The sequence below is a fragment of the Odocoileus virginianus genome, chromosome 25, assembly GCF_023699985.2.
Source record: "Odocoileus virginianus isolate 20LAN1187 ecotype Illinois chromosome 25, Ovbor_1.2, whole genome shotgun sequence".
Taxonomy (NCBI): domain Eukaryota; kingdom Metazoa; phylum Chordata; class Mammalia; order Artiodactyla; family Cervidae; genus Odocoileus; species Odocoileus virginianus.
The window spans coordinates 35,206,407-35,233,503 of NC_069698.1; the positions used below are offsets into that span (position 1 = coordinate 35,206,407).

Sequence of the window (27,097 nt, forward strand, 5' to 3'; positions counted from 1 at the left end):
CTTGTTTTCCTGCTGTTCTCCGAAAACGTTCTTGGCAAAAGGAACATGAGGACAATCCTACTTCGTCACAGTGCCAAGAAGCCCCCCTTTGCAGTTTAAAATGGCCCTTTTCAGTGTACAAGATGCACAACTCTTTACATACCAGAGAAGTGTGAATAGGTCTGCTGAAACACCCGTGTGGATTCCTGCTTTGAGCAAAGTCAGCTAGTGGTTAATCAGGTGTGAAGGAAGTAAGAAACTCTCCTTTAAGACGAGGAAAAATGAATGAATGTACTAGAATGCAAGCACTGAAATTAAGTTCTGGCTGTTTCTATTGTTTGGCTCCAAAATTTATAAGGCACCATGTAATCCCATGCCTACTTACCGGGAACCCCCAAGCCATAACCAGTAGTGAAATTTGCTTTAAATCCCTGTTTTGCCAACATATCATCAGTGATAAAAAGCACAGTCATTCGGTTGGTGGTTGAGAACACGTCCTTTACTGGACCAGGGCCTGTGTACACAGCTGTTCCCAAAGAAAATGGGATAATCAGTGAGATAATCATTTGACTCTAGAAGGAAATGCACCCTTTTTCTTAATTCTCTCTCCCAGACATATACAACATGCAGCATGGCTTGCTCAAGAAGCACCCACACATAGGTAAACATGTACATTCTCTTATATTCTAGACACTGCTTCTAAGAAAGCCAACTTCTCTGTTGATCTTTTCCAATATTACTTAAGGTTTCTGCAGCTCTAGAATTTAATGATGAAATTACTCATAATATTGTCGAACTTAGCACCAGTACTATTCAAAGCTCATGCTACCCCAGAAAATTATTTGCCTGCTGTTAAAGACCTTTATAAAATAATGGAGGATATAAATAATTTTTTACAATTTTTGTCTCAATAAATTTAGTCTGAATTTTTATCTTCATAAATCGTCTTTTTAATAAATTTTTTGTTTAAATTCATTTGATATTTTTAATAAATTGAATCACTAACCTTATCTGAAAGATATGTTAGAGACAGATAATGTAGACCTAAATGGTGGCATTCAATTTTTTCCTCTCTAATTCCTAGGGCTACAGGGCTTCATAAACAATAAAATCCTCTTGGCAACCTTTCCCTTCTCCAGGGGATCTTCCCAACCCAGGGATCAAACCTAGGTCTCCCTCATTGCAGGCAGATTCTTTATCAGCTGAGCCACAAAGGAAGCCCTATTAAAAAGTAATGGCTTCAGTTAATTTAAAAATACATTCATTTTGTTAAATATTTTACATATTGGAATACTTGAAAGTGATTCTGTATCAAAAGAGCTTCTTGCTAATAAATTTGAAAACAATGATTATGAGATCCTTTTGGAATTCTCATTTACTTTTCAATGATTGATGGAAATACTAAGAGGTGAAATGATAAAAACTGATTATTGTTAGATCACGAGAACAGAAATGTTTATTAGAAAGACAATGTCAAGTGAAAATGGAGAAACTACTCAAAATGCATTTATAACTGTACTGAAAATCAAACTTGAAGTTCCTCAGTTCTTGCTGGTACAAGGCACTGTAGTCTATGGAGACTTTCACTGTTATTTGTTTTGTGTGTGGCTCTCCTCTCCCAGGAGGCTTTTGAGAGTCAGACATGACTGAGCACACGCTCAGAGCACAGTTAGATAAAATACTTCTGAAAAGGGTGCTGCTTTTGCATTCCAGTTGACATTTCATGTATTTTCATAGTTTAATGCACGACTTACCAAGAGACACTTTCTTAAAAGTTTGTAGCTGTTTAATAAGATATTAGCCATTCTACCTCATAGAACTTTATTATATTAAAAGGTATTTATGATCTAGGTATAATAACTTCTTCTTGAATAGTACACTTTTCCTCCATGTCTATTAAAAATTAGTGATCAATAAATGCTTGGGAAGAATCAATTTGATCAATTTTTGACTCATTCTCAGATATTTATATAGAAGCAGCTAGTAATGGAGACATAAAGTAATAGTGAAACACACAGTAAATATCATTTTAAAATTTTGCATAGTAAACATAATTGATCCTTCAGTTTGAAATGAAATGAAATGTATTATAATAGTTATCTTTGGACATACAATGTATACATAATGCATAGAATAGCAAACTGCATAATGGATGTTCTTGGCTTTTAGTCTCTAAAGTATAATGCTTATTATAGTAAATTAGTATCACTAGGACCTGCTGACTCAAAACTGTGAATCCTGGTTTTCCAGGAATTCTCAAGAATATTTTTCATTGTTGTGAATGCTCTGCATATTGGAAATGCCACATACAATTTGATGTGTATTCTACTGTTGTGTTTTCACTTTGCTCTTTGTAAAAAACTGACTACATGTATTGAGAAATTCTCTCTCCATGGGCTTCCCTGGTAGCTCAGCTGGTAAAGTAGCCGCCTGCAATATGGAAGACCTGGGTTTGATCTCTGGGTTGGGAAGATCCCCTGGAGAAGGGAGCAGCTACCCACTCCAGTATTCTTGCCTGGAGAATTCCATGAACAGAGGCGCCTAGCAGGCTACAGTCCATGGGGTGGCAAAGAGGCAGACATGACTGAATGACTTTCACTTTCATTTTCTCTCTCCATCAGTCTGTCTTGAGCCATACAACTTTCACAATAAACTGGAGACTTACCTAAGAACAAGGAATCATCTCCTTCACCATCTCTGATTTCAACTACATCTGCAATATTTTCCAGGTCAAATTCCTGAAAGTGAAGCTGAATATTTTTTCCCTTTTGTGCATTTAAATTCCAAACACCTTAAAAGTAATAAATAATAAATTTAGTTTAAACATACTTCTTTTGATTACTCTTAACTTCAATCTTCTGAGAATTTCAAATCATTTTCAAAAATCTTTTTTTCATTTTATAAAACTTAATATTCCAAGCTATTTGTTTGTGTGAAGAAATATTTCATCTATTCTAGGATACTTATAGTGAAATTTCAACTAAATTTGAGATCATTTACTCTAATTGAATTTATTTTATGCATATAAATGAAATACTTTCATCAAAGCTTGCAAATAGCCTTTTACTCCTACAATCTAAAATATATGAATGTCAAAAGATATGACATTTATTTTATTTCCAAGATTAAATGTAGAGGAAATGAGGTAATTAAAAAGTAATTTGTAGGGCAACTAAACTTTAATATTTCTTTAAGTACTTGTTGCAATTATTTTTATATGTCATATGATAGCAGTTCCTTTTGAAACAAAACAAAAAAATATTTATAGCCTTAGTATCAAGAATCCCTGGTGGCACAGTGGTAAAGAAACTGCCTGCCAAAGTAGGAGACGTGGGCTCAATCCCAGAGTTGGGAAGACCCCCTGGAGAAGGGAATGGCCACCCACTCCAATATTCTTGCCTGGGAAATCCCATGGACAGAGGAGCCTGGGGAGCTATGGTCCATGGGGTCCCAAAAGAATTGGACATGACTTAGTGACTAAACTACCATCACCAGCCTTAGTGTCAATAAACACTCCTTGTTTTTTATTGATTCCTTAAATAATTTAGTCTTTAGATTTTGCTCCAGAATTTTTCTTCATTCTACATGAGTTTCTCATTCACTCTTAAGGAAGTCATTTTACTGACATAGTAATGACCTCTAAGTTCTTATCTTCTGCATTTTTTTGAGAAGTAGATCCATTTATTCAAATATTTACTGTGTATAAATGTAAGTATCTAAAACTCAACAAGGAATAAAGGTAATACACAGTGATCTCTTTCCCCAACTCATTCCTTTTTTCGTTCTTCCTATTTCAGTGAATAGTACCACTAATCGTCCACTCACAGTTTTCTACAACAGAAGCCTCCTCATCCTCCTTGAGCTCTCTCCTCCCATATACAATCAATTACCAAGGTTGCCAATACTAGCTCCTATATCCCTGGAATCCCATTGCCTTCTCAGTCACCAATGCCGCTATCCAAGTTCAAGTCACTGTTATTTTTCATCTCCTAATTTGTGAGGCTAATTGCTCCCTTACAGCCTACCTCTGATCCTGCAATAGAATTTGTTGCTTAAAAAAAAAAAAAAAGAATTTTTTGTTGTTCAGTCACAATGTTGTGTCCAACTCTAGGCAACCCCATGGACCACAATACAAAAGGATAGATCCATCTACAAGGCAAACTTGATTTTATCACTATTTTCCTGTAAGCCATTGAAAGTCTCCTCAGTGCTCTCAGAATAAAATTCAAACTGCTTAACATGGTGTGAAATAACTTCACATTTCATTTCCATTTGTTATCATTACTTAATTTTGCTTGAAGACTCAAGAAAAAATCAAGGTCTTCTACTTCTGAACTTTTGTATGTTAAATACTTCTTATATTCCTGCACAGCCTCCTGTCTTTGCCCTTATTACAAACAGGACCTTAAACACTGTGTGATGCCTGAAAACTTATCTGAATCCTTATCTAGACTGAATTGTTTGTTTCTTCTTTACTTACTTCAGTACCTAACAAATAAAACACTCAAAAAATATTTCATGAGTAAATTAATAAATTTAATAAATGTCTCCAAATTGTTCTTTCAATGTTCCACTTATTTTTGGATACTTTTACATCATTGCTTTGTACAAATGATAATATACAAATCATATTTTTACATTATTACTTTGTACAAATGTTTAAAAGATAGTTTCTATGCTAAGTGGAGATGATAATATCTAGTTCCCCATACAAGTCAAATTAGATTAATGGCTGTTTATTTTTTTTAATCAGATATCTCCCTATAATAGTGACTCTACTATCCTATCAAAATGAAATAATCTCTGGATCATTTGAAGGAAAAAACATTGACATTTTCTAATAACACATTTTTCACTGTCATTGGGGTATTTTTTTCACTGGTAGAATTTTCCATTTAGATTGGTGGTGCTATCAGAGGCCATGGAAGGCAGGGGAAGAAGATGTTTGTTTCTCAAAATACTAGTGTGGAATCTTTGGAGGGTGGGCCATGGAATCTTCATCTTTAACACAAACAGTCTCTGTGCAGTTTTAATGAGCTTCTCTATTTAGGACTAATGACCTAGATATAAGCTTTATCTGGTTTTATTATAAAAGCCTCTTCTCTCTAGACTTAGAATTTTTTAGTGCCCTTCATATTAGCTCATCCTTTATATTGGGATATATTGGGACTGCTTCCCTGGTGGCTCAGGTGGTGAAGAATCTGCCTTAAATGCAAGAGACCTGGGCTTGATCCCTGGGTGGGGAAGATCCTCTAGAGAAGGGAATGGCAACCCACTCCAGTATTCTTGCCTGGAGAATTCCCTGGGCAAAGGAGTCTGGTGGGGCTATATACTCCATGGGGTTGCAAAGAGTCAGACGTGACTGAGTGACTAATACTTTCACTTTATATTGGGATTCTAATCACTGCCTGCTTTATTCTCTTTAATCTGTAGTTATAAAAGATACATATATATATGGATGAGTCCCTTTGCTGTCCCCCTGAAACTATCACAACGTTGTTAACTGGCTATATTCCAATACAAAATAAAAGATATAATAAATTAAAAAAAAACTGTGGAGGCCAGAAATAGTGAAAACCTATTTATAAAGTGTTTTGAAAACAAAACAGAAAACTATCAACCCAGAATCCTTTAATCAGCAAATGTATCCTTCAACAATGAAAATGAAATAAAACCATTTTCAGAAGAAAGAAAATTAAGAGAATTCATTGCCAGTAGACCTACTTTAAAAGAAATGTTAAAGAAGGTTCACAGGGAAAAAAATGATAGCAGAGGGGACCCTGGAATGCCAAGAAAGAAGGAAAAGTAACAGAAATGGTAATATCTGAGTAAATAGAATAATTTTGTTCACCTTTTACACTTGTTAAAATATGTATAAATAAATAGTACCTAATATTGGGGGAAAAAAAAGATGTGGTGTCACAACTGGCTTTTTGCTTTATATACTTTCCACTGATCTTATACTACAGAACTCAAATTTGTTATGCACAAGAGAAACAATATATGCATTATCAAGGAGACTGGTATCTGGAATAAGGCTACTACCTCTTTTACTTATTTTTTAAACTTTTAAATAGAATTATTATAATATCACCTCTTTTAAAAAATTATTGTAAGAACTGACTAAAATAAGTTATATTAAGCATTAGTGCTGTGATTGGCATCAAATAAATGCTAAAAAAAGTCATTAACCATCGTTATTCTTCTCATTATATTAAGTGATCTCATAGATGTAGTAGTTGTATCCAGATATAGCAAATTTGTAATCTAGTTTGCTGTGTCAAGGGGAGAATCTAACTTTGATATATACATTTGTTTTCCATGATCTGGAAAAGAAATGACTTACAGAAAGCCTGATTAGGGTAGTTGTTTGGGAAGTTTATAGACGTGAATGTTGTATTTGGCTCCCACAGTTCATGAGGCCCTCCACAGTCCGCTGAAAAGGAAAGCAATGAAAAATCATTAGTAATATAATATTTATTTTAGAGCAGTAATACTATATGCCAGCAAATTTCCAGTTTTATTTCTTGGAATACTGGTTTTGGCAGATACATTTTAGAGCTTGCATAAGGGAAAATATAGGCTAACAGGTTTCTTTACTGAAGAATTTCTCAAACCCTTATATATTTTTATGCTCTTTGTGATTCCCCAAGAAGGCATAATAGTGTTCTGCATTTTCCAAAATTATCTGGGCAAGGAAACAATTTTGACAAGCATCTTTTATAGGTAGTCTTCATGAAATAAAGTATTAACTCCTTGCTTTAGAAAAAATAGATGAATCTTTGTAATGGAACAAATAGAGTATATGCCTCTCTCTTATGGGAAGGACTAGTAAATAACTAATCCTATCATTTCTTGTTTTTTCTTCTTTTTTCCCCACTTTTCTTTAGTAGAGAATCTGTATACTGTATCGAGGCATTTGATAGTCAAGAAAGGGAGACAAACAAAATTGCTGCTTTCTAAATAGTTACCCTAGATTGTCTAGGAGTGAAGTTGGGACTGAACTAAACACAAATTTATAAGAAAAAATGCCGATCTTCCAGTTAAGAGTACAATGCTTCAAGTAGGTAAACTAAGTTTTTGAAATTCGTAACCTACTTCACATTTATTTATCTTGCTTATTAGAAGAACATTCTAAAGTAATGTAAAAATTTCTTAGCTACTTTAAGTATTCCAGTTCTTACTTTTTAATATCATATTATATTTAAGATCAAAAGAATAAAAGTAACCTAAATAGAAGAATATAGAGAATCAAGATAAGCATATATTTTCCTATTATTAAAGCAGATGATAATGATACGGCTGTGTGTGTTTAGTCACTCAGTCATGTCCGACTCTTTGCAAGCCCATAAGCTGTGGCCTGCCAGGCTGCTCTGTTCATGGAGATTCTTCAGGCAAGAATACTGTAGTGGGTTGCCACGACCACCTCCAGGGGATATTCCCAACCCAGGGATTGAAGCCAGGGCTCCAACATTGCAGGCAGATTCTTCACTGTCTGAGCCCCCAGTGAAGAGGAAGAATACTGAAGTGGGTAGCCTGTCCCTTCTCCAGTGGATCTTCCTGACCCAGGAATCCAATCAGAGTCTCCTGCATTGCAGGCAGATTCCTTACCAGCTGAGCAACCAGGGGAGCCTGATAATGGTATACTTACTCCCAATAACACAGAAATCAGATTAGAGAAGAGAAAATTAAATGTCTCTACATCTACAGCAGTGCCTTCTATCAGACTCTCTTGTTTAATCCCTCATTTACATGTCACCTGCCTTATTTATGTGGATCCTTTCCAATTTATGTGCATTTTTCAAGCTGGTAGGTAATAATATTCTTTGATTTGGGTTTTGGATATGCACAATGGGACAGAGACAGTTATTATGGCTCAAACTGGTATCATTGCCAATATAGCCTGTTCTGTAAGGTGACAGGGCGTGGTCTCACTTATATGAACTCCTGGGACTTAGCCAGGAGTTCTGGCTTATCCAGAAACAAATGAGTTCAGCAAGAATAATAAAATCTTTCTAAAAACTCATTGTTTGCAAAATGTCCATGCACATTGCCTTATCTGGAGAGAGAACACGGTGTAGGAAAGGAAGATGGGCTGTAGTTGGCAGAGTAAAACGGTTGCTCTGAGCTAGTTTCTCATCTTTCTGAGACTGGGTCTTCTCATATGTAAAATAGATATATATTGGAGATTTTCAAAGTTGTTGTAAAAATCAGAAATAATTTGTGAAAAATGCCTGGCACATTCAATACTGATTTTCAATGAACCTCTGTGAAATAGGTAATTACTATGACTATTTCAGTTTTAAATGGGCAATCCAGACTTTCGAGGTATTCCGTTACTTGCTAATGCTTTGCACATTCACTTAGTGTCAAGGCTTCAACTCAGTTAACCTCAAGCTCATCTCACAGTATGTTACTGTCTCCTGTTGGGTTGATTAAATGGAATCCTTTTAGCCACCTGGTCCAAGCCATAGGCAGGGTTTAGACTGCATCTCAGTAAATGGCACTTGGTGGGTAGGTGACAAGAAGAAGGAGGACAGAGGGGAAGGTGGATGAGATCTCTAAAAAGTAAAGTCAATGATGGACAGATCTAGAAGGAAGAAAAAGTATACAGGCTGCTGAAGAAGACATTGGAACCAAAGAAAGTGGTAATTCAGAACAAGGGCAATTTCTTAAGAAAGTGGTAATTCAGAGCTAGGACAGTTTCTCCACTGGGAAAGCCCGAAGGAACTTTGAGGCTCCCAGGCAGCTGTCCCTTGGAGGCAAATCCTCTCCTTGATTGTGTGATCTTTGTCTTGCAAAGATTCCTGTAAAGGGATCCACTACAACCCCTCAATTCTTCCCCACATACAATGCCTGTAATTTTCTGTAATTCTAAATGCCTTGAAATTCTTTCTTCAGTCTTCTAGGAAATTGATGGGAAGGGAGAATGTAACTACAAGGACAAAAGTAACACTGCAGATTGAAGAAGGATGGGTGGGTGGGGTGGGGAGAAAGCCAGCTCTTCCTGCTTTTTAAGTTTAGCCACACCCAGTGTGGCAAGTAGGGATGCTGTTGTTTAAACATCATTCTCATTTTCTCTTCAAGGAACAGGAACATTTCTAAATTGTATACTCCTCATACAGTAAAGAGTCAAAATTTTGGAGAATGTATTACATGTTCACCTCTCTCAACACTTGACAATACATTGTATTATATGTAGATGAGTACCTAGGACTTAAACACACGATCAGAACTAAAGTGTTGTTAAGTGTATCATTAAGTCTGTCAGGGCAGGCAGTTGACTTAGCATTTCTCTTCTGAATAGTAATCTTGGCAAATTTGATACTTTGAAGTACTTTTAAAATAATAAAATACTTAAGAAGTACTTTTTGAAATACATTTCAAATATAATTTTATATCATACAACTGATCAGTAAGTATCTCTGTTCATTGGCCTTATAAGATGGTTATCAGCTACTCCTGGTATATAAATGACTGTAAAGAAACTGGCAAAAGCACTTTCAGCCATTCTAAGCATGATGACACAGTTGATTTTAATGGTAGTGTTGCTATAGCAGAGATGTAGCATGTGCTTCTTAAGAGAGGAGCCAAAGACTCATGAAATATAATTCTGGAGATCACGGTACTGCTGTGTCATTTAATAAGCCATCTTCAGCCAGAGAATGAGAGTCAAATAGCTTCTTGATATGGGGAACCCTATTCATTTACGGTTGTTAAACTCTCCCATTTTTCTTTTTCTTGGAGCTGTTCTCTCAAAGATTTGTTCTCTGATTAAGTTCTTCCTATGCCAGTAGGGATCTTCACTGCATGCAATATGTAAATAATATGCAGTATTTTGCAAAGTGCTTGTCAGGGATAGATATTTTCCTTGAGGCACATCATTTTTAATCCATGCTTAAACCTCTGACATAAATGAGATATGTGTCAATGTGGAGGCATTTACTGTATGGTGAAAAGGAGAGTCAGGCTTTCACTTACAATAAAAGGGTTCAAATTAAAGTTATTTCTGACAAGATATTTCAATCAAGAAATAAGGGCGATAAAAGTAGGTTTCTGATTGCTACTTTTATGTGAGGGAAATAATAGTGCAGTTTAAGAAATACTACTCACATTGATATTTGAATATGTTCAAAGGGCTAATTTTTAAAATTAGGAATTTTCTTGTAATCATAGTAATACATAAGTCCAATATTACAGACAACATTTTAAAAGTTTAGGTTGCTATATAAAAAGAAAATTTGGAGAACAGTTTGTCAAAATTTTTATTTCCATTCACAGGTTATAGTGACCAGTCATGATATAAATATTTTTATTAAATTGGTGGCAATAAAGGTCAATTTTTATTTCCAGTGATTTTCATTTTATTTATAATTAATAGGAATCTAGCCAATAATAGATCTAATAAGTAGGCTGTTTTGAAGGTAAAAGAATAAAACAATAGAATAGTCAAAAGCACTGATATAGGAGCATATGAGTGCAGTTAATTTGGAATTTGTTAACAGTTTGAATATTGAATCATACTAATGATATAAAAGGCAAGCAGATCTACATGACCATTAATTATAAAATAATTGAATAGATATTAATTAGTTTTACATGAATAACAAGAGTCAAAGGTTATTTAGCTCCAAGTATAATATCAAGCCCATGAAACTTTCCAAATTAGCTTTTAATTTGTGTTTGGAAATGGAAAATGGCTTAATAATGTCCAAATAGAGCAAAACTGTAGCAAAAACTGTTTAACTGTTTTACAATAGTTAAAACTAGCTTTTTTTTTTTTTTTTTGATTAGTTTTAAGAGTCCAGAAATAAGCCAGGGGCTAAAATGTGAATTTCTTTTTGTATGTATCTATTCTATTTAGTGGGCTTCCCAGCTGGCACTCTGGTAAAGAACCCGCCTGCCAAGGCAGGGGATGCAAGAGATGCAGGTTCAATCCCTGGGTCAGGGAAAATCCCCTGGGGAAGGAAACGGCAATCCACTCTAGTATTCTTGCCTGGAGAAGCCGGTAGACAGAGGAGCACCCTACAGACAGAGGAGCCTGGCAGGCTACAGTCATAGGAGCACAAACAGTGGGACAGGACTGAAGTGACTTAGCACGCACGCATGTATGCTATTTAGTAAGGACTTGTGATGAATCATTCTGATTGTGTTGCAAGTTGGTATTATATTTGTGTAATGGAATGTTTACTTTTTAAAGTGTTCTCAATATAGTCCTCATATTTAAATTACTTGTGCCAATGTCACAGGGCAAAAATGATAGAGCTGATGCACCAGCAAGTGATTAAAATAAAAAAAAAAAAGAAGAATCCCTGCAGTTTGGAACACTGAACTTATATTTCCCTAAACAAGACACAACCTGAATCCCTAGAAACAACAGAGAAAAATGGCCTTAGCTAGTCAGTTACTCAACTGGCAATATTTTCTTATTTAAATGCTTTCTAAGAGCCAAAGAAAAGACTATTAGGCAGTCAGCCATGGTTTCCTTTTGTTTCTGCTTAAACAAATCACTGATCTGGAACCAGAAAAGCTCTGCTCAAATAAGAATTTCACTGAACCAATTGCAAATGGCATTTGAATGAAATTGTTCAGAATGCATTTGATGGTAATTAACATTTTTTGCTGTGCTAAATATTGCCCTGAAGTGAACCATTTGGAAACTGGAACAAATACACTCTGGGCAAATTCTAAAGTTTATATTTTAAAATCAGATGAGTTATTCTACCGTTATAATTTTGGTATGGTGAAAATATGCAGGTATATCATGCTTCCTTGACATTGAGGTTTATATTTTTCTCTTTCTTGTTGGAATAGATTAAGTGGACTGTGCATTAAACAGATAAAGTTTCAGTAGAAACAAAATTTAAAGTTTTAGTTATATATAGATGATTTTACAGATGAAAGTTTCCTCAAAGTTATCAAATTTTCTATTTTGTATAGTGATGAAATTTACTTTTAAAATATCAATTCTATGAAACTATGTTACTTTCACCTAGAAAAGTTATCTTCTTGACAACTTATTGAGGAATAGAGAAACAAGCTAACAGAAAAGATTGTGAAGACAGTCTGTTTTTTAAATGATTGCAGTTAGCAAGATGTTGGTAATGTTTGGTATCCATAGCAATTATTTATCAAATCAGCAATGATTTTAATGATTGCAATATTTTTTGCATAAAAAACGTTTTATATAATAGACTCAAAGGGTGTGAGACGCCTTTACAATATGAAGTGAGACAATTATTGTTAAACAATGTTGTGAAGCCCAAATTATTGATTTCAGATTGATATTTTCTCTATCGCTAGCCCCATCATCATTTGCAAGCATTATTTCTGATATCAAAATTTTGTTTGGCAGAAAGGTTTTTGTTACCAAAAGAAACAAACAACTGACAGAGAGAGAGAGAGAGAGGCTTTAGTTAAAACCTAACAGTATTTACTGATGATCTACACATGCAATATTAAGAACCAGACAACAGTGAAGCAAAGGTGATTTAGATCCAGAGTTTGGGGTCAAGAAAACAATTTTGGGGGCAATATTATTATATGGAAATGACTGAGCATGCACGCATACAGGCATACTTGGTATGTTCCTTCTTTTGTTTCAATTTTTTTGTGTCATTCTGTGGCTTGATCTTAATGCTTCCTTGAAGCCTTTTCCAGCTCACAGTCTCCTCTCCAAAGTCTTCTACCACTTAAGTCTCTCATTTATTTATTTTAGGGACACATAGTTATATGTTGTTTTTGTACTTATTAATTTGTAAATTAATATTATATGGATTATTCTTTCATGTAATAGTGGTTATTGCTGTATCTTACATTTTCTTATGAAGTGCTTTGTATGCAATATTTATAAAATTTGAATGAAGGTTTCAAATACTGAAGAATTTATGTATAATTTATACATGCACCTAGCATTGTGTGCATGCTAAGTCGCTTCAGTCATGTCTGACTCTGTGTGACCCTATGGACTATAGCCCACCAGGCTCCTCTGTCCATGGGATTCTCCAGGCAAGAATACTGGAGTGAGTTGCCATGCCCTCCTCCAGGGGATCTTTCTGACTAGGGATCGAATCTGCGTCTCTTCTGCATTGGCAGATTTTTTTTTTTTTTTTTTTACCACTAGGCCAGTTGGGAAGCCCCACACCTAGCATTAGTTTGTATTAAATTGAAAACTAAATGGCAATCAGGGCCTAAATTATTTTCAAAAATGAAAATGTACTAAAATTATCATAAACATGAAGCATAACATGATGCACAGCATGATTTCATTGGTGATCTATATTTAACATGTAATATTTTACTAGTTTCCATTTTACTTATATCTTAAAGTTTCTGATTTTCAGTGAAAAGACAGCACTATGGCAAGATAATAAAAAATATGTCAGAGAGAGATCTACCTGGAAATACTAATAACCTAATTAGGGAAAACACATGTTAATGTTACTTACTGGGAAGTTCTGGCAGAAGAGTTGGGACTAAAGTTGGTTCTGGATAGAGGCTCACATTGCAAATCCCATATGTTAGGCTAATGTCATCCAATGCTATATCACTTAGGAACTGGTTTTTAAACCCATAGAAAGCAATCTGTAATTCAGAGAGGTACACAAAATGATTCCACTTTAATCTTTTCTGATTGACTCTTCTTGTGGCCCAGTATTCTCTGGAGAATCAATACTGCCATGTCCAAGTAAATGTGGACAAGTTATCACACAGTGAAATATTGCTTTTCAAGGTCCTTTGGCTGAGCCCAGCTTCCTAACTATGCATTCACGGTGGTCTAAATTTTTGCTAGTGTCTTCTTTCTGTGTTAGGCAACATCGTCACAGTTTCTTTATGTCTCTAGCTCCTTCTTTCATGATATTGTCAAGCTCCCTTGTACTCTGTCACATATACACATCATCTTGCAGGGACAGCAACCTTATTCTAGGTTCTTTCCACAACATTATTAAAAGTCCAGGTAGCTGGCTGCCTTTCTAGAGCATACAACCCTAAAGAGAGTGGAAGTTGCTCTGTCATGTCCAACTCTTTTGCAACCTCTTGGACTACACAGTCCATGGAATTTTCCAGGCCAGAATACTGGAGTGGGTAGCCTTTCTCTTCTCCAGGGGATCTTTTCAACCCAGGAATCGAACTAGGGTCTCCTACATTGCAGATGGATTCTTTACCAACTGAGCTATCAGGGAAACCCCTAGAGCATACAACTCTGAAGAGAAGACACAGTGATTAGGTAATTTAAAAGAGAGGAGAAGGAAACAAGAGAAAATATGAATATGATATAGTTATTCACAGCCAGATGGTGACTCTAGTGGTAAAGAATCTGCCAATGCAGGAGACATAAGAGAGTTAGATTCCTGGGCTGGGAAGATCCTCTGGAGTGGGGAATGCCTGCTGGTACTGGTCATAATTGACCTGAGAAGTTTGTGTGAGATATATTACAAAGGTGATGATCAGAGGACACAGACCAGACCTGGGAGAAAGGTCCAGTGTTTAGATGAAACATATTAGGTTCTTAAGAACAGTGGGTATTTTTGACTGGCCTTCGTTTGATCCTCTCCTGTGTGGGAAAAGAAAGACATAAACTGAATACCTGATGTGCTAATTGCTATGCAAGGTGCACTGAATACATTATCTTATTTAATTTTTCCTACACTAATTAAATTGAATTTACAGTCATCTATTCACTTGTTTGTTTATTCATTATACCTACTTCAATATACAATCATCTATTCACTCGTTTGTTCATTCATTCTACCTACTTCATGGTACACACTATTTCATGTAAGAATAATCTTTTCCTTTCAGATACACACAAGCTGAATGTCAAAGAGACTAAAGTAACTTTTTCAAAATTTTGTAACTCAAGTGGCAAAGCCAAGGTGTAAATATTTATAGAACTCAGTCCTCTCACTTTGCCTGATGAAAAAGTGGATGCAGTTTGTGACTTTTAAGACTCTCCACGAGTTGCCCAAGATTTAGTTAATGCAATATCTATCTTCCTGCTTCTGCTGTCTTACTGTTTCTTCATATTCCATTTTCCTTTTCCTTTCCTTGAATTTTCAGAAAATGAGGGTGGAAAAGAAAACTTTACAGAATTATAGAATCAGAAGAGGATAAGGAAAGAGGATAGGGAAAAAAAAGAAAGCTGGGAGGAATACACATGAGAGTCATTGATTATCGCCTGCTTTTTATCAAGTCACAGGAAAGCACTGAATCTTCACTGATGACAATGTCTGTCCAAACATACATCTTCTGAAAGTTATACTCTTGTATCTGAAATTGCCCAATTAAAACATTGTTAATTTGGTCAAGCTATTAGCTTATATGATCCTATATTTTAATTGCAAACACCCTTGGGAAGAGAACATATTAAGCTGCTATGTGAAAAATTAATTCACCCTTAAGTGAAATAAATGATCAGAGACTTCCCAATGATACAGCTCATAGAACTTGTCTCAAGAGGAAATATATGGTGATTAAGTCAGAATGGGGCAGCATGTGTGGATATTGGTGGGTGTGGATGTTCTAACAGGAAAAGATGATTCCCTAGAAAAGTGTAGGGGTCATTTAGGTGGTGATCTTGAAAAGCTGGAAGACCTAGTTAGGCAGTGGAATAGGAAGACATGGTTGGCTTGTGCTAGAAAGTTGCTGAAGAAAGCTGAAATATCCTTCGAGTTTTCTATGAATTTTATGGCTCATTATAAGTAGTACTTCCATGTAGTAAATTGTTCCTCAGTAAGTGGTTTTTAATGTCAGTGAATAATTGAAAATAGAGGCACTCAAATATATAAAAAAAGAGGAAGATCAGGAAAGAAGAGAAAATGACTTAGCCATACCCAGAAAGTAAATTGTTTTTCATATATCACCATAAACTATAATTGTATCACCATTTTATAACACAAATACATGATTATAAAGTGTTTTGCCCACCTTAAATTCCACTGTTTCATTTAATGTTACTTGTCCATAGTTCCAATTTTGTCCATAATTTCCTTCTTTTTGGAAAATTGTCTTCTCCATGTTTTGGTCACTGCTGATATTAATGCTTAGTTTGTAAACATTTTCACCATACATATAATACCTAGTGTGGAAACAAGCAACAATTAGTCAATTCCTACAACATTAGAAAATGTATATATATATATATTCACATATATGTAGATATATTAGGGTTCTTCTAAATCCTTCACTCAAATACCTCTTTTCTCTTGGGTGAGGGAGCTGATAGAGAAAAGCAAGCTTTCAGTATTTGCTACTTTATGAATGGAGAAAGGAATGACCAATGCATTAAAACTTGGGGCAACATCTTAGTAAAATTTGAGCCTGGCAATGTAAGAAAAGCAACATCACTCATTAAATAAGATGTTACTTAACATGTGTCTATAACATACCAGAAACTAAGGCAGGCTTGATTGGGAGTGGGATCTAAAGGGAGAGTTAAAAGTCCTACTCTTTCTCGTCTTCCTCCTGGTCCAGTTGGGGTGGAAATGTAAAATCCTGTAAAAAACCAACAAAAATATTTTGCTTCACTTAAACATTAATGATTTTTTTTTTGGTGTGAAATGACAGTTGTGCTTTCCTTCTATGTAATTCATAAACAGGAAAGCACAACTTTAACATGAAAATATAAAGAAACATGTTTAGCTAGAAGGGAAAGGAGCTATACTAGAAGCCAGAAGACAACTTCCATAATCAATTGCTATTTAAAAAGTCACTTCTCAACTTTGGACTTCCCAATAGCCTTGAACAGGAACATCCCTAAGGATATAACAAAATCTAAGTTTCTAAGAGTTCACATGACTGTTTCATCTTACTATTTTGAGCAAATACCAATTTAGTTCCAATTTATTAAATGTTTTGAGTATTCACTCCTTTAGAGACAATAGGACCATGAAGATATTTAGATATGCTGATGGACTAACTCACTTAAGGCAAGCACTTAAATACAAATTTGAAGGGAAAGTTCAATTCCTTCTATTGGAGTTTCCCTTACAATTGTACCTGTGACTAACTTTTGAGGTCATTTAAGCCAAATTAACATCTTCAGAAAATCCTTCTTGGTCTTCCCAACTAGATGTGGCTCTTGAATTCTTAGTTACACTTGTACTTCTCTGAGGTCACTTAGAGTATTCCATCGTGTATTATATTTATATTCATATGTGATGTTAAAGACTTGTTAGAAGTTTAGATAAAAGAAAGACACTTGGTACATTTTCTTAATTCTCTGTGTGGATTCAGTTCAGTTCAGTTCAGTCGCCCGGTCGTGTTGGACTCTTTGCGACCCCATGAACCGCAGCACGCCAGGCCTCCCTGTCCATCTCCAACTCCCGGAGTTTACTCAAACTCATGCCCATTGAGTCGGTGATGGCATCCAGCCAACTCATCCTCTGTTGTCCCCTTCTCCTCCTGCCCCCAATCCCTCCCAGGATCAGGGTCTTTTCCAACAAGTCAACTCTTCCCATGAGGTGGCCAAAGTATTGGAGTTTCAGCTTCAGCATCAGTCCATCCAATGAACACCCAGGACTTATCTCCTTCAGGATAGACTGGTTGGATCTCCTTGAAGTCCAAGGGACTCTCAAGAGTCTTCTCCAACACCATAGTTCAAAAGCATCAATTTTTCGGTGCTCAGCTTTCTTCACAGTCCAACTCTCACATCCATGCATGACCACTGGAAAAACCATAGCCTTGACCAGATGGACCTTTGTTGGCAAAGCAATGTCTATGCTTTTTAATATGCTATCTAGGTTGGTCATAGCTTTCCTTCCAAAGAGTAAGTGTCTTTTAATTTCATGGCTGCAATCACCATCTGAAGTGATTTTGGAGCCCCCCAAAATAAAATCTGACCCTGTTTCCACTGTCTCCCCATCTATTTCCCACGAGGTGATGGGACCAGATGCCATGATCTTAGTTTTCTGAATGTTGAACTTTAAGCCAAGGTTTTCACTCTCCTCTTTCACTTTCATCAAGAGGCTTTTTAGTTCCTCTTCACTTTCTGCCATAAGGGTGGTGTCATCTGCATTTTCGAGGTTATTGATATTTCTCCTGGCAATCTTGATTCCAGCTTGTGCTTCTTCCAGCCCAGTGTTTCTCATGATGCACTCTGCATATAAGTTAAATAAGCAAGGTGACAATATACAGCCTTGACGTACTCCTTTTCCTATTTGGAACCAGTCTGTTGTTCCATGTCCAGTTCTAACTGTTGCTTTCTGACCTGCAAACAAATATCTTAAGAGGCAGATCAGGTGGCCTGGTATGCCCATCTCCTTCAAAATTTTCCACAGTTTATTGTGATCCACACAGTCAAAGGCTTTGACATAGTCAATAAAGCAGAAATAGATGTTTTTCTGGAACTCTCTTGCTTTTTCAATGATCCAGCAGATATTGGCAATTTGATCTCTGGTTCCTCTGCGTTTTGTAAAACCAGCCTGAACACCTGGAAGTTCTCGGTTCACATATTGCTGAAGCCTGACTTGGAGAATTTTGAGCATTACTTTACTAGCGTGTGAGATGAGTGCAATTGTGCAGTAGTTTGAGCATTCTTTGGCATTGCCTTTCTTAGGCACTGGAATGAAAACTGACCTTTTCCAGTCCTATGGCCACTGCTGAGTTTTCCAAATTTGCTGGCATATTGAGTGTAGCACTTTCACAGCATCATCTTTCAGGACTTGAAATAGCTCAACTGGAATTCCATCACATCCACTAGCTTTGTTCGTAATGATGCTTTCTAGGCCCACTTGACTTCACATTCCAGGATGTCTGGCTCTAGGTGAGTGATCACACCATTGTGATTATCTGGATTGTGAAGATCTTTTTTGTACAGTTTTTCTTTGTATACTTGCCACCTCTTCTTAATATCTTCTGCTTCTGTTAGGTCCATACCATTTCTGTCCTTTATTGAGCCCATCTTTGCATGAAATGTTCCCTAGGTATCTCTAATTTTCTTGAAGAGATCTCTAGTCTTTCCCATTCTGTTGTTTTCCTCTATTTCTTTGCATTGATCACTGAGGAAGGCTTTCTTGTCTGGATTATATAAATATTATTTAATATAGTCATGCTACATTAATTTGACTGGCTTTTTATTTTAAAATTTATTAAAGTACTACACAATTGAAATGATTAAATAGGTATTTTCCACAACCCTATGGGGACTTATAGGTTAAATGATAATTCTTTTAAAATATCTTTGAGAGTTCTTGGAATTAATACCAAGAGTTAGCTTCAAAATTTGTAAGTTAAGCATTCAGTGAGTTTTTCTGAGCCAGTTTCTCTTACAACTTCTATCTATCCCTTTATTCTGCTTATTTCTTCACGAACTGAACCTAACCTCTGTCCCCCAAACACTCCAACTTCCAAGACAGCAGAGACTGCAGACAGAGTAGAACTTTCTGGAAACCTGGAGAGCCCTTTCAAGACGAAAATACTATTCTAAGAATCACTTTGTAATTTTTGGGTTCATATAAAATTAACTGAATCTGATATATAAATATCAAAAGTTTTAGATTGAGAATGGTGCAAATTCAGCCAGTTTCTCTCAATAGTAAAATATTAAAAATTATTTTCTGAAATTCAACATCACAGGAAAGATAAGGAAATAAGGAGAGTTTTACTTTGAAACACTAAAATTACTCTTATTTTAGGATAGGTTTATAAGCTAAATAAAATGCAGATATCCCACAGACTTAATATACTTTTGAAAATTGAATCTATAACTATTTTCCTCTCTGGCATAATATTTAGAACAGTACCACAGCCAGTTTGTTTCTGTTGAATGTTTCTGTGGTATGCAAACAAAATAGTTATGATAGCTAATATGTATAAAGCACTTTTCATATGCCAGGCATTTTCCTAAGATTTTTAAAAACATATTAATTTAATATTCATAATATTCCTCCAAAGTCAGGTTCTATTATCATCAACCCAGCTTCCAGATGAGGAAACTGAGATAGATGATAAGATGATTAATGATGATGAGTCATCTAACAGAGTAGATTTAAATGGCAGAGCTCAAATGTGAACCTAGCTATGACTTCAGGGCCTCTATTTTAATGATCCTTACTACTATACAGTGCTAGCTAGCCCCCAAGTGTTGGAATGATTATGATTTCATTGAGAAAGTCCAACAAAAAATACTTTCTTCATCTCTTCTAGCGCTTTTGTGACTCCTTCATTTCTGAAATTTTTGTTACTCATCTCATATCCCTGAATGTTCTGGACAAATGTGTCTCTGCTAAGCATCCCAAGGTGCTGAATTGTATCAGCACCAATGTCACCAACAGTTCCCTTTGTTTCCAAGAAGAACAGAGAAACGGAGCATTGACAATACAGAGATTTCAAAGCAGGTGTTCCACTAGGAGAAACTTCTTCAGAAAGACTCAGGGAGTTAAGGGGCTTAGATGTTCTTCCCTAAAGCAATGGTAATTCAAAGTTTATCTGTTTCATTTAGGCCTACCTGTCATTTAAAGTGAAAGTAAAGAACAAAAAAAATCCTGCATGGATAAGAGGAACAGCAGGAGAGATTTAATTCCCTTCCATCTCAGAGGCAGGATGTCTGACACATAAAAAAGCAAGCTGGAAGAAAAATACCCCTTGGAGGGGAATGACTGCTAGATTATGAAATCACCGGTATGAGACTTGGGAAGGACCTATTAAGGCCTCTCATCCGTTCTCATTACACAGCTGCCTCTGGTGGGCTCTGAACTGCTGTGACTCATCTCATTTTAAATAACTCCTGCTTCACAACCTTCTCCTGAGACTGCATTTCCAACCCGACTATTTAAAACCTCCACCTGACATTCAACCTGTCTCACTTTGGTCAGTTTCATCTTATTTCTTTTGTGATTTAATCTGTTGGCAAGCCGAGATCATTTTTCTCCTCTAAAGTACTTATAGTCTTCAAATATCAGTGGAATGAGTTTTCTCCCTTATTATGATGACATAAAAGGAGAAAATGATAATCTGAACATCAAAGATTTTGACTACATAAAAGCTATCTGTCAGAGTCAATAGATATAGGTGCTTTCTATACGTCTCTCTAACTACTCTTGCCCAAGTGTGAGAGAGATTTTTTTTTTTTAATTATAGTTAAGGGGAAAAAAAATGGTCAAATTATTTGACTGTTTTAGGTCAGGATTCTCTAGAGAGTTGGGGTGATTATCACTTGGGGGTTAGTCTTCAGCTGTGCAGATTACTAATTTATCCCTAGAGGACCAGGCTGTGGGAAATCACTGATTCAAAAGAGAATAATTATGCATAAGATGATGCATGTCATAATTTTAGTTTTAAGCATGTAAGTCTAATGAGATTGGCCATCTATGCAGAGCATATATATATATTTTTTTATCCATAGGGTCACACTGGTAACTAATTTAGCAGGATCCTGTTAACATTACTTTCAGATTATATCCAGAATCTGACCTCATATCACCACATGTGAGTCCCATGGCCTCTTTTCTGGATTAAGTGATAACTTTTCACTGGTCTCCTTGACAACTCTCTTGCCCTTCCATAAACTGTTCTACCAATCAAAGTGAATCTTCTCATTCCTACACTTAAACGTCGATGGCTCCTCACTTCCCTGGGGAAAAGGGCAGAGCCATGGAAGACTCATTATTATCTGAACCCCATTAGCCTTATTGATTCTGTTTCAGTAATGCTGGTTTCCTGGCTTTCCTTCATACAGGTCAGGCATGCATCCTTTAGACCCTTTACTCTGGGTGTTTCCTATGCCTGGAGTAATCTGTATGTCCCTTAAAATTTTGATTCAAATGTCACTTATTGTTTCAATGAGACCCAACCTAATGACGGTATTTTAATTTGCAGAAGCACCTCAACATCTGCCCTCCACATTGACGTTACCAAGCTCTGTATTTTCCCCCAAGTACTCATTAACATTAAACAGAGGCCCAAAATGTAATGATTTGTGATGCATAGTGCTTATTTTCTGTTTTTCTTTGCTATAAAATGTGTTCCATAAAAGAAGAAAATCTGGTTTCTTTTATTCACAGATACATCCAGAGGTCTTGAATAGGGCCTGGACTCAAAAAAATACTTCTTAAATAAAAGAGTGAATGAATACAACGAGTGGGAGTTTCAATGATTTCTTAGAGAAATAGATAAAAAGTAGTCACATTCTTGTTAAGAAATATTTTATGAACTGTAATTTGTGTGAACTGTATTTTGTTATCCTGGGCTGCATTTTCTAAGGAACTAGGATTATTCAGATACATTTCTACTATAAAAAAAAAAAAGGTGTGCTCTTACTAAGTGTAATTTGCAATTGACATTAGATCAGCTAGTTAATTTTCAACTTATAAAAACATGGATATTGATCTATGTAATACATGCTGCTATACTTAATTGCTCAGTCATGTCCAACTCTTTGTGACCCCATGGATTGTAGCCTGCCAGGCTCCTTTGTCTCGGGGATCCTCCAGGCAAGAGTATTGGAGTGGGTTGCCATCCCCTCTTCCAGAAGATCTTCCCAACCCAGGGATCAAACCCAGGTCTTCTGCATTGCAGGTTGGTTGTTTTACCATTTAAGTCACCAGGGAATATTAAATTACAATGCATATGTGCTTAGGCTATTTTTATGTTATAAGCAATTTCATGTAGTCAATCACTTATTAAAAAATGACTTATTGAGTCAAAACTGTAGACATTTGCTCATTAATTAAAAATAATTTTACATATTAGTTATATTCAGGCACTGAAAATGCACTAGCATCTCAAAGATGAAAAAAGACAAGGTTCTTGTTCCTGAAGAGAACATTGTGATGAAAAGAAACAAACAAGTAAGCAAATTTAAGGTCATGTGATAGGAAAAGTAAAAGAGGTGCTTTAAAGCTTAATGGAAAGGAAAATCTTAACTTGAAAGTTCCAGAAAGGCTTTGTAGAAATTATGATGTGTGATCCATATCCTCAATACCTAGAACCATGTTTAGTTAAAAGAAACATTTAATATGTGTTTTTTGAATTGAATTGACTTCTCAATAGTAAACGTTATTATAGGATTGATTTTGTCTAAGAAAATCATCTAAAGGCATGAATTCCTATTCTGTCCTTTTTGTAATTTTCCTTATTTTTTAAACAGCTTCCCTGGTAGCTCAGCTGGTAAGATCAAAAGCAATGCAACTGCATTCCTTTTTTGAATTGAATCCACCTGCAATGCAGGAGACCCCAGTTCGATTCCTGGGTTGGGAAGATCCCCTGGAGAAGGGAAAGGCTACCCACTCCAGTATTCTGGCCTGGAGAATTCCATGGATTCCATGGGTTTGCAAAGAGTCAGACATGACTGAGCAACTTTCACTTTCACTTTACTTTGTAAGATCCATATTACATCTAGATTTGTAGTTAGATCTACTTCTGCTTCATTGATGATGCTGAAGCCTTTGACTGCATGGATCACAACAAACTGGAAAATTCTTAAAACGATGGGAATACCAGACCACCTTACCTATCTCCTGAGATACCTGTATGCAGGTCAAGAAGCAACAGTTAGACAGGACATGGAACAACAGATTGGTTCAAAATTGGGAAAGGAGTATGACAAGGCTGTATATCATCACCTTGCTTATTTAACATATATGCAGAGTAAATCACTGAAATGCTGGGCTGGATGAGTCACAAGCTAAAGTCAGACTTCTGGGAGAAATATTAATAACCTCAGATAGGCAGACAATATCACTCTAATGGCAGAAAGTGAAGAGGAACTTACAAACTTCTTGATGAGGGTTAAAAAGGAAAGTGAAAAAGTTGTCTCAAAGCTCAACATCCAAAAAACTATTAATAAGATCATGGCATCCATTTCCATCACTTCATGGCAAATAGCAGGAACAAAAGTGGAAGCAGTGACAGATTTTATTGTCTTGGGTTTCAAACTCACTGAGGACAGTGACTGCAGTCATGAAATTAAAAGACACTTGCTCCTTGGAAGGAAAGCTGTGACAAACCGTGACAGCATATTAAAAAGTAGAGACATAAGTTTGCCAACAAAGTCCATCTAGTCAAAGCTATGGTTTTTTGCATCATGTATGGATGTGAGAGTTGGACGATAAAGAAAGCTGAGAACCAAAACATTGATGCTTTTAAATTGTAATGATGGAGGACTCTGAAGAGTCTCCTGGACTGAAAGAAGATCAAACCAGTCGATCCTAAAGGAAATCAACACTGAATATTCATCGGAAAGACTGATGCTGAAGTTGAAGTTCCAATACTTTGGCCACTGGATATGAAGAGCTGATTTATTGGAAAAGACCCTGATGCTGGGAAAAATAAAGGCAAAAGGAGAAGGGGGTGACAGAGGATGAGATGGTTAGATAGCAACTCAATGGACATGAATCTCAGCAAATTCTGGGAGACAGTGAAGGACAGGGAAGGCTGGTGTGCTGCAGACCATGGGGTCTAAAGGAGTCAGACACAACTTAGCGACTGAACAACAACAACAAATATTACAAATACATGCATCCAAGATGTATGTGGTTGGTCTTTTCACTACAAGTGCCTTATCCCCTAATAATCCCCAATAATTTCTGGTCTGAGTCAGATTTCATCATCTTAATGTTTCCACCTGAAATCCAGTTCTAATATCTCACTTATGTGACAAATATACTTATAAAACATCACCTTTCCCTTCAGTTCAGTTTAGTTCAGTCACTCAGTCGTGTCTGACTCTTTGCATCCCCATGGACTGCAGCACACCAGGCCTCCCTGTCCATCACCAACTCCCGGAGTTTACTCAAGCTCATGTCCATTGAGTTGGTGATGCCATCCGACCATCTCATCCTCTAGGACCAGGCTTTAGAATCAGATCTTCCATAGTTTTTCTCTTATGGTCTGAATGGTGGTCTCCCTCCTGCCCCCAATATGCTGAAACCCTAAACCCCAATGTGATGAGAGTGGAGATGGGTCTTTTGGAGGGTAATCACTTCATGAAGGTGGAGCCCTCATGATGGTATAAGTGATCTTGTAAGAAGAGACAGGAGAGATCTCTCTCTTACGTTCTTTCTCTGCTACGTGAGAATAGAGTAAGAAGGCTCATATTTGTGAACCAAAAGGAGGGCTCTCATCAGAACCACACCATGCTGACACCCTGACCTCAGACTTCCTGTCTTCAGAATTGTGAAAAATAAATATTGATTGTTTAAGAATACCAATCTGTAGAATTCAGTTATAGCAGCCTGAACAGTCTAAGAAGGCTTGTCAGAAGTAAACCTGACTCTTTATCTGTATTTCAAGGTGGTATGATATTGATCTATTGAAAAGTCTTAAAAAACTATTTCAGCAAAGCTGCAAGACACAAGGTCAATATCCAAATTCAACTGGATTTCTATACACTAGCAGTGAACAATGAGAAAGTGAAATTAAGACCAAAGTTCAGAAAAGTTAATTACCTCCCACTAGCCCACTTAGTTAATAATAAGTGGCAAATCTATGGTAACAACCCAAGTCTCTTTGTCTCTAATGGCCTCTGTTCTTTTCAACATATCATGAATATATAAGGTAAAATATATATTTCTTGAAATACTTTTACTTGCCTATTTGATACCATTTTCAGTTAAATTCATTTTATTAGTCCATGATCAAAAAATAAAAAAAAACCTGAAGAGAAAAAGGTCTTGCATTTAATACTGCTCAATTTGAACTGTGGAATAAAATGCCACACTTTTTTCTTGGTTTCTGAATTAAACATTAATTATACCTGACTCATTGCCAAAAGTGTGGTCAAAAGTTGGTCCAGTAGATGGAGGAAAGGTGCTTCCCTGAGTCCTTTCCCACTCATTGTCATCATTTAGATCCTGGATCCAGAAACAGAAGCCATCTTCAAAATTACAGTTGATTTTCTCATAATCTGTAAATTAAAAATTTGCTTCAGATTGAGTCAACAATATGACTAATTATAATATATTGAATTGAAAATAATATATATTCATACAGTTTATAATCAAGTGGCATGCACAGAAACATTTTTTTAAATTAATGCTGTCTGTTTAATTTGATTTAGTTAAAAAAACAAAACAAAACAGCTTTTATTGCCAACAGTGTTAATATGTTTCTTATGCCCCATTAGGACTTTAGCCAAGACAAGCCTTTTGTTCTTACTGTTCTTTAAATTTTATAGCTTACCTCTGTTGACTTACCTGCATAAACTTTGTTCCCATTTTTTTTCTCCCTCTATCTATTTACTAAATTTAATACTCTGGTCAAAACTGAGTTGATGTGGAACATTCTCAGAATTAATTTTATGCTAATTTTTAATCTTTGAATACTTGCAGTATATAAAAGTTTAATTTAATTTTTCTATTGATTTATATTTTTTAATTGGTTATTTCATTGTTTTGAAGGATGTGATTTTCTAATTTCTCATTTCTTTCCAAGTATCAAGTGGAGAAAGGTATACATAAGAGATACTCATTGAAGAACTTGCACAATGAAACAGATAATGATCCTTTTCTAAAATATTAGGTTCTGTTGCTTTTAAAATTCCATTATAGCATTAAAGCACCTGAAGATTCAAAGACTAAGGAATAAACAGTACTTACTATTAAGCTCTTTGCTGTTAAATGTAGTGTATGTTACTTTGAAGCCGATATAATCACTTTCATCAGAGCCTATAAGAAATGTGGCAGTAACTTGATTGGAAAAAATCCTAATTATGCCAGGATTATTTGACCAGAGAGAAGCTAAAAAAAAAAAAAAAAAAAAGAATGTTTTATGTACATATGTATCTATTCATTTATCTATTGATGTGTTCATCATTCATCTATCCATTCATCATTCTACTGATTTATCAATCTTTTTATCTGATGCTAAGGTTAACTGAAAGCATTAGTCCTAAAGTTAATTTATTTGAAATAAAGTGTCCCTTGCTTTATTATAATAATGTTTCAAATTAGAAGTACATAAGTTAAAAAGTTATGAAACAAAAAAATGACTTTAATATTATCAGTATTTCCCATGCTACACTAACAGGGGCTAAACATCAAAATAATAGAAATAAGGGTATCTGTTTGTCTCTTTATTTACATAACTGTAGGACCTCAAAACAATCCTAGGCAATTTAAGTATTGCTTCTACAGAATTTTATTTATTTATTTTTCATTTATTTTTATTAGTTGGAGGCTAA

General features: G+C 35.7%; 1 protein-coding gene across 2 annotated transcripts in view; it reads right to left on the reverse strand.

Annotated features, from left to right (window-relative positions):
• TMPRSS15 (transmembrane serine protease 15) overlaps positions 1–27,097 on the reverse strand; it is a 137,876-nt gene that overhangs the window by 54,293 nt on the left and 56,486 nt on the right. For both annotated transcript variants that reach the window (XM_070455233.1, XM_070455231.1), the window contains 8 exons: positions 26,514–26,654; positions 25,673–25,822; positions 16,368–16,473; positions 15,907–16,057; positions 13,428–13,563; positions 6,326–6,415; positions 2,645–2,770; positions 365–505 (listed from right to left, as the gene is read on the reverse strand). In XM_070455233.1, the coding sequence (XP_070311334.1) occupies positions 365–505; positions 2,645–2,770; positions 6,326–6,415; positions 13,428–13,563; positions 15,907–16,057; positions 16,368–16,473; positions 25,673–25,822; positions 26,514–26,654 (1,041 nt within the window). The remainder of the gene's footprint in view (positions 1–364; positions 506–2,644; positions 2,771–6,325; positions 6,416–13,427; positions 13,564–15,906; positions 16,058–16,367; positions 16,474–25,672; positions 25,823–26,513; positions 26,655–27,097) is intronic.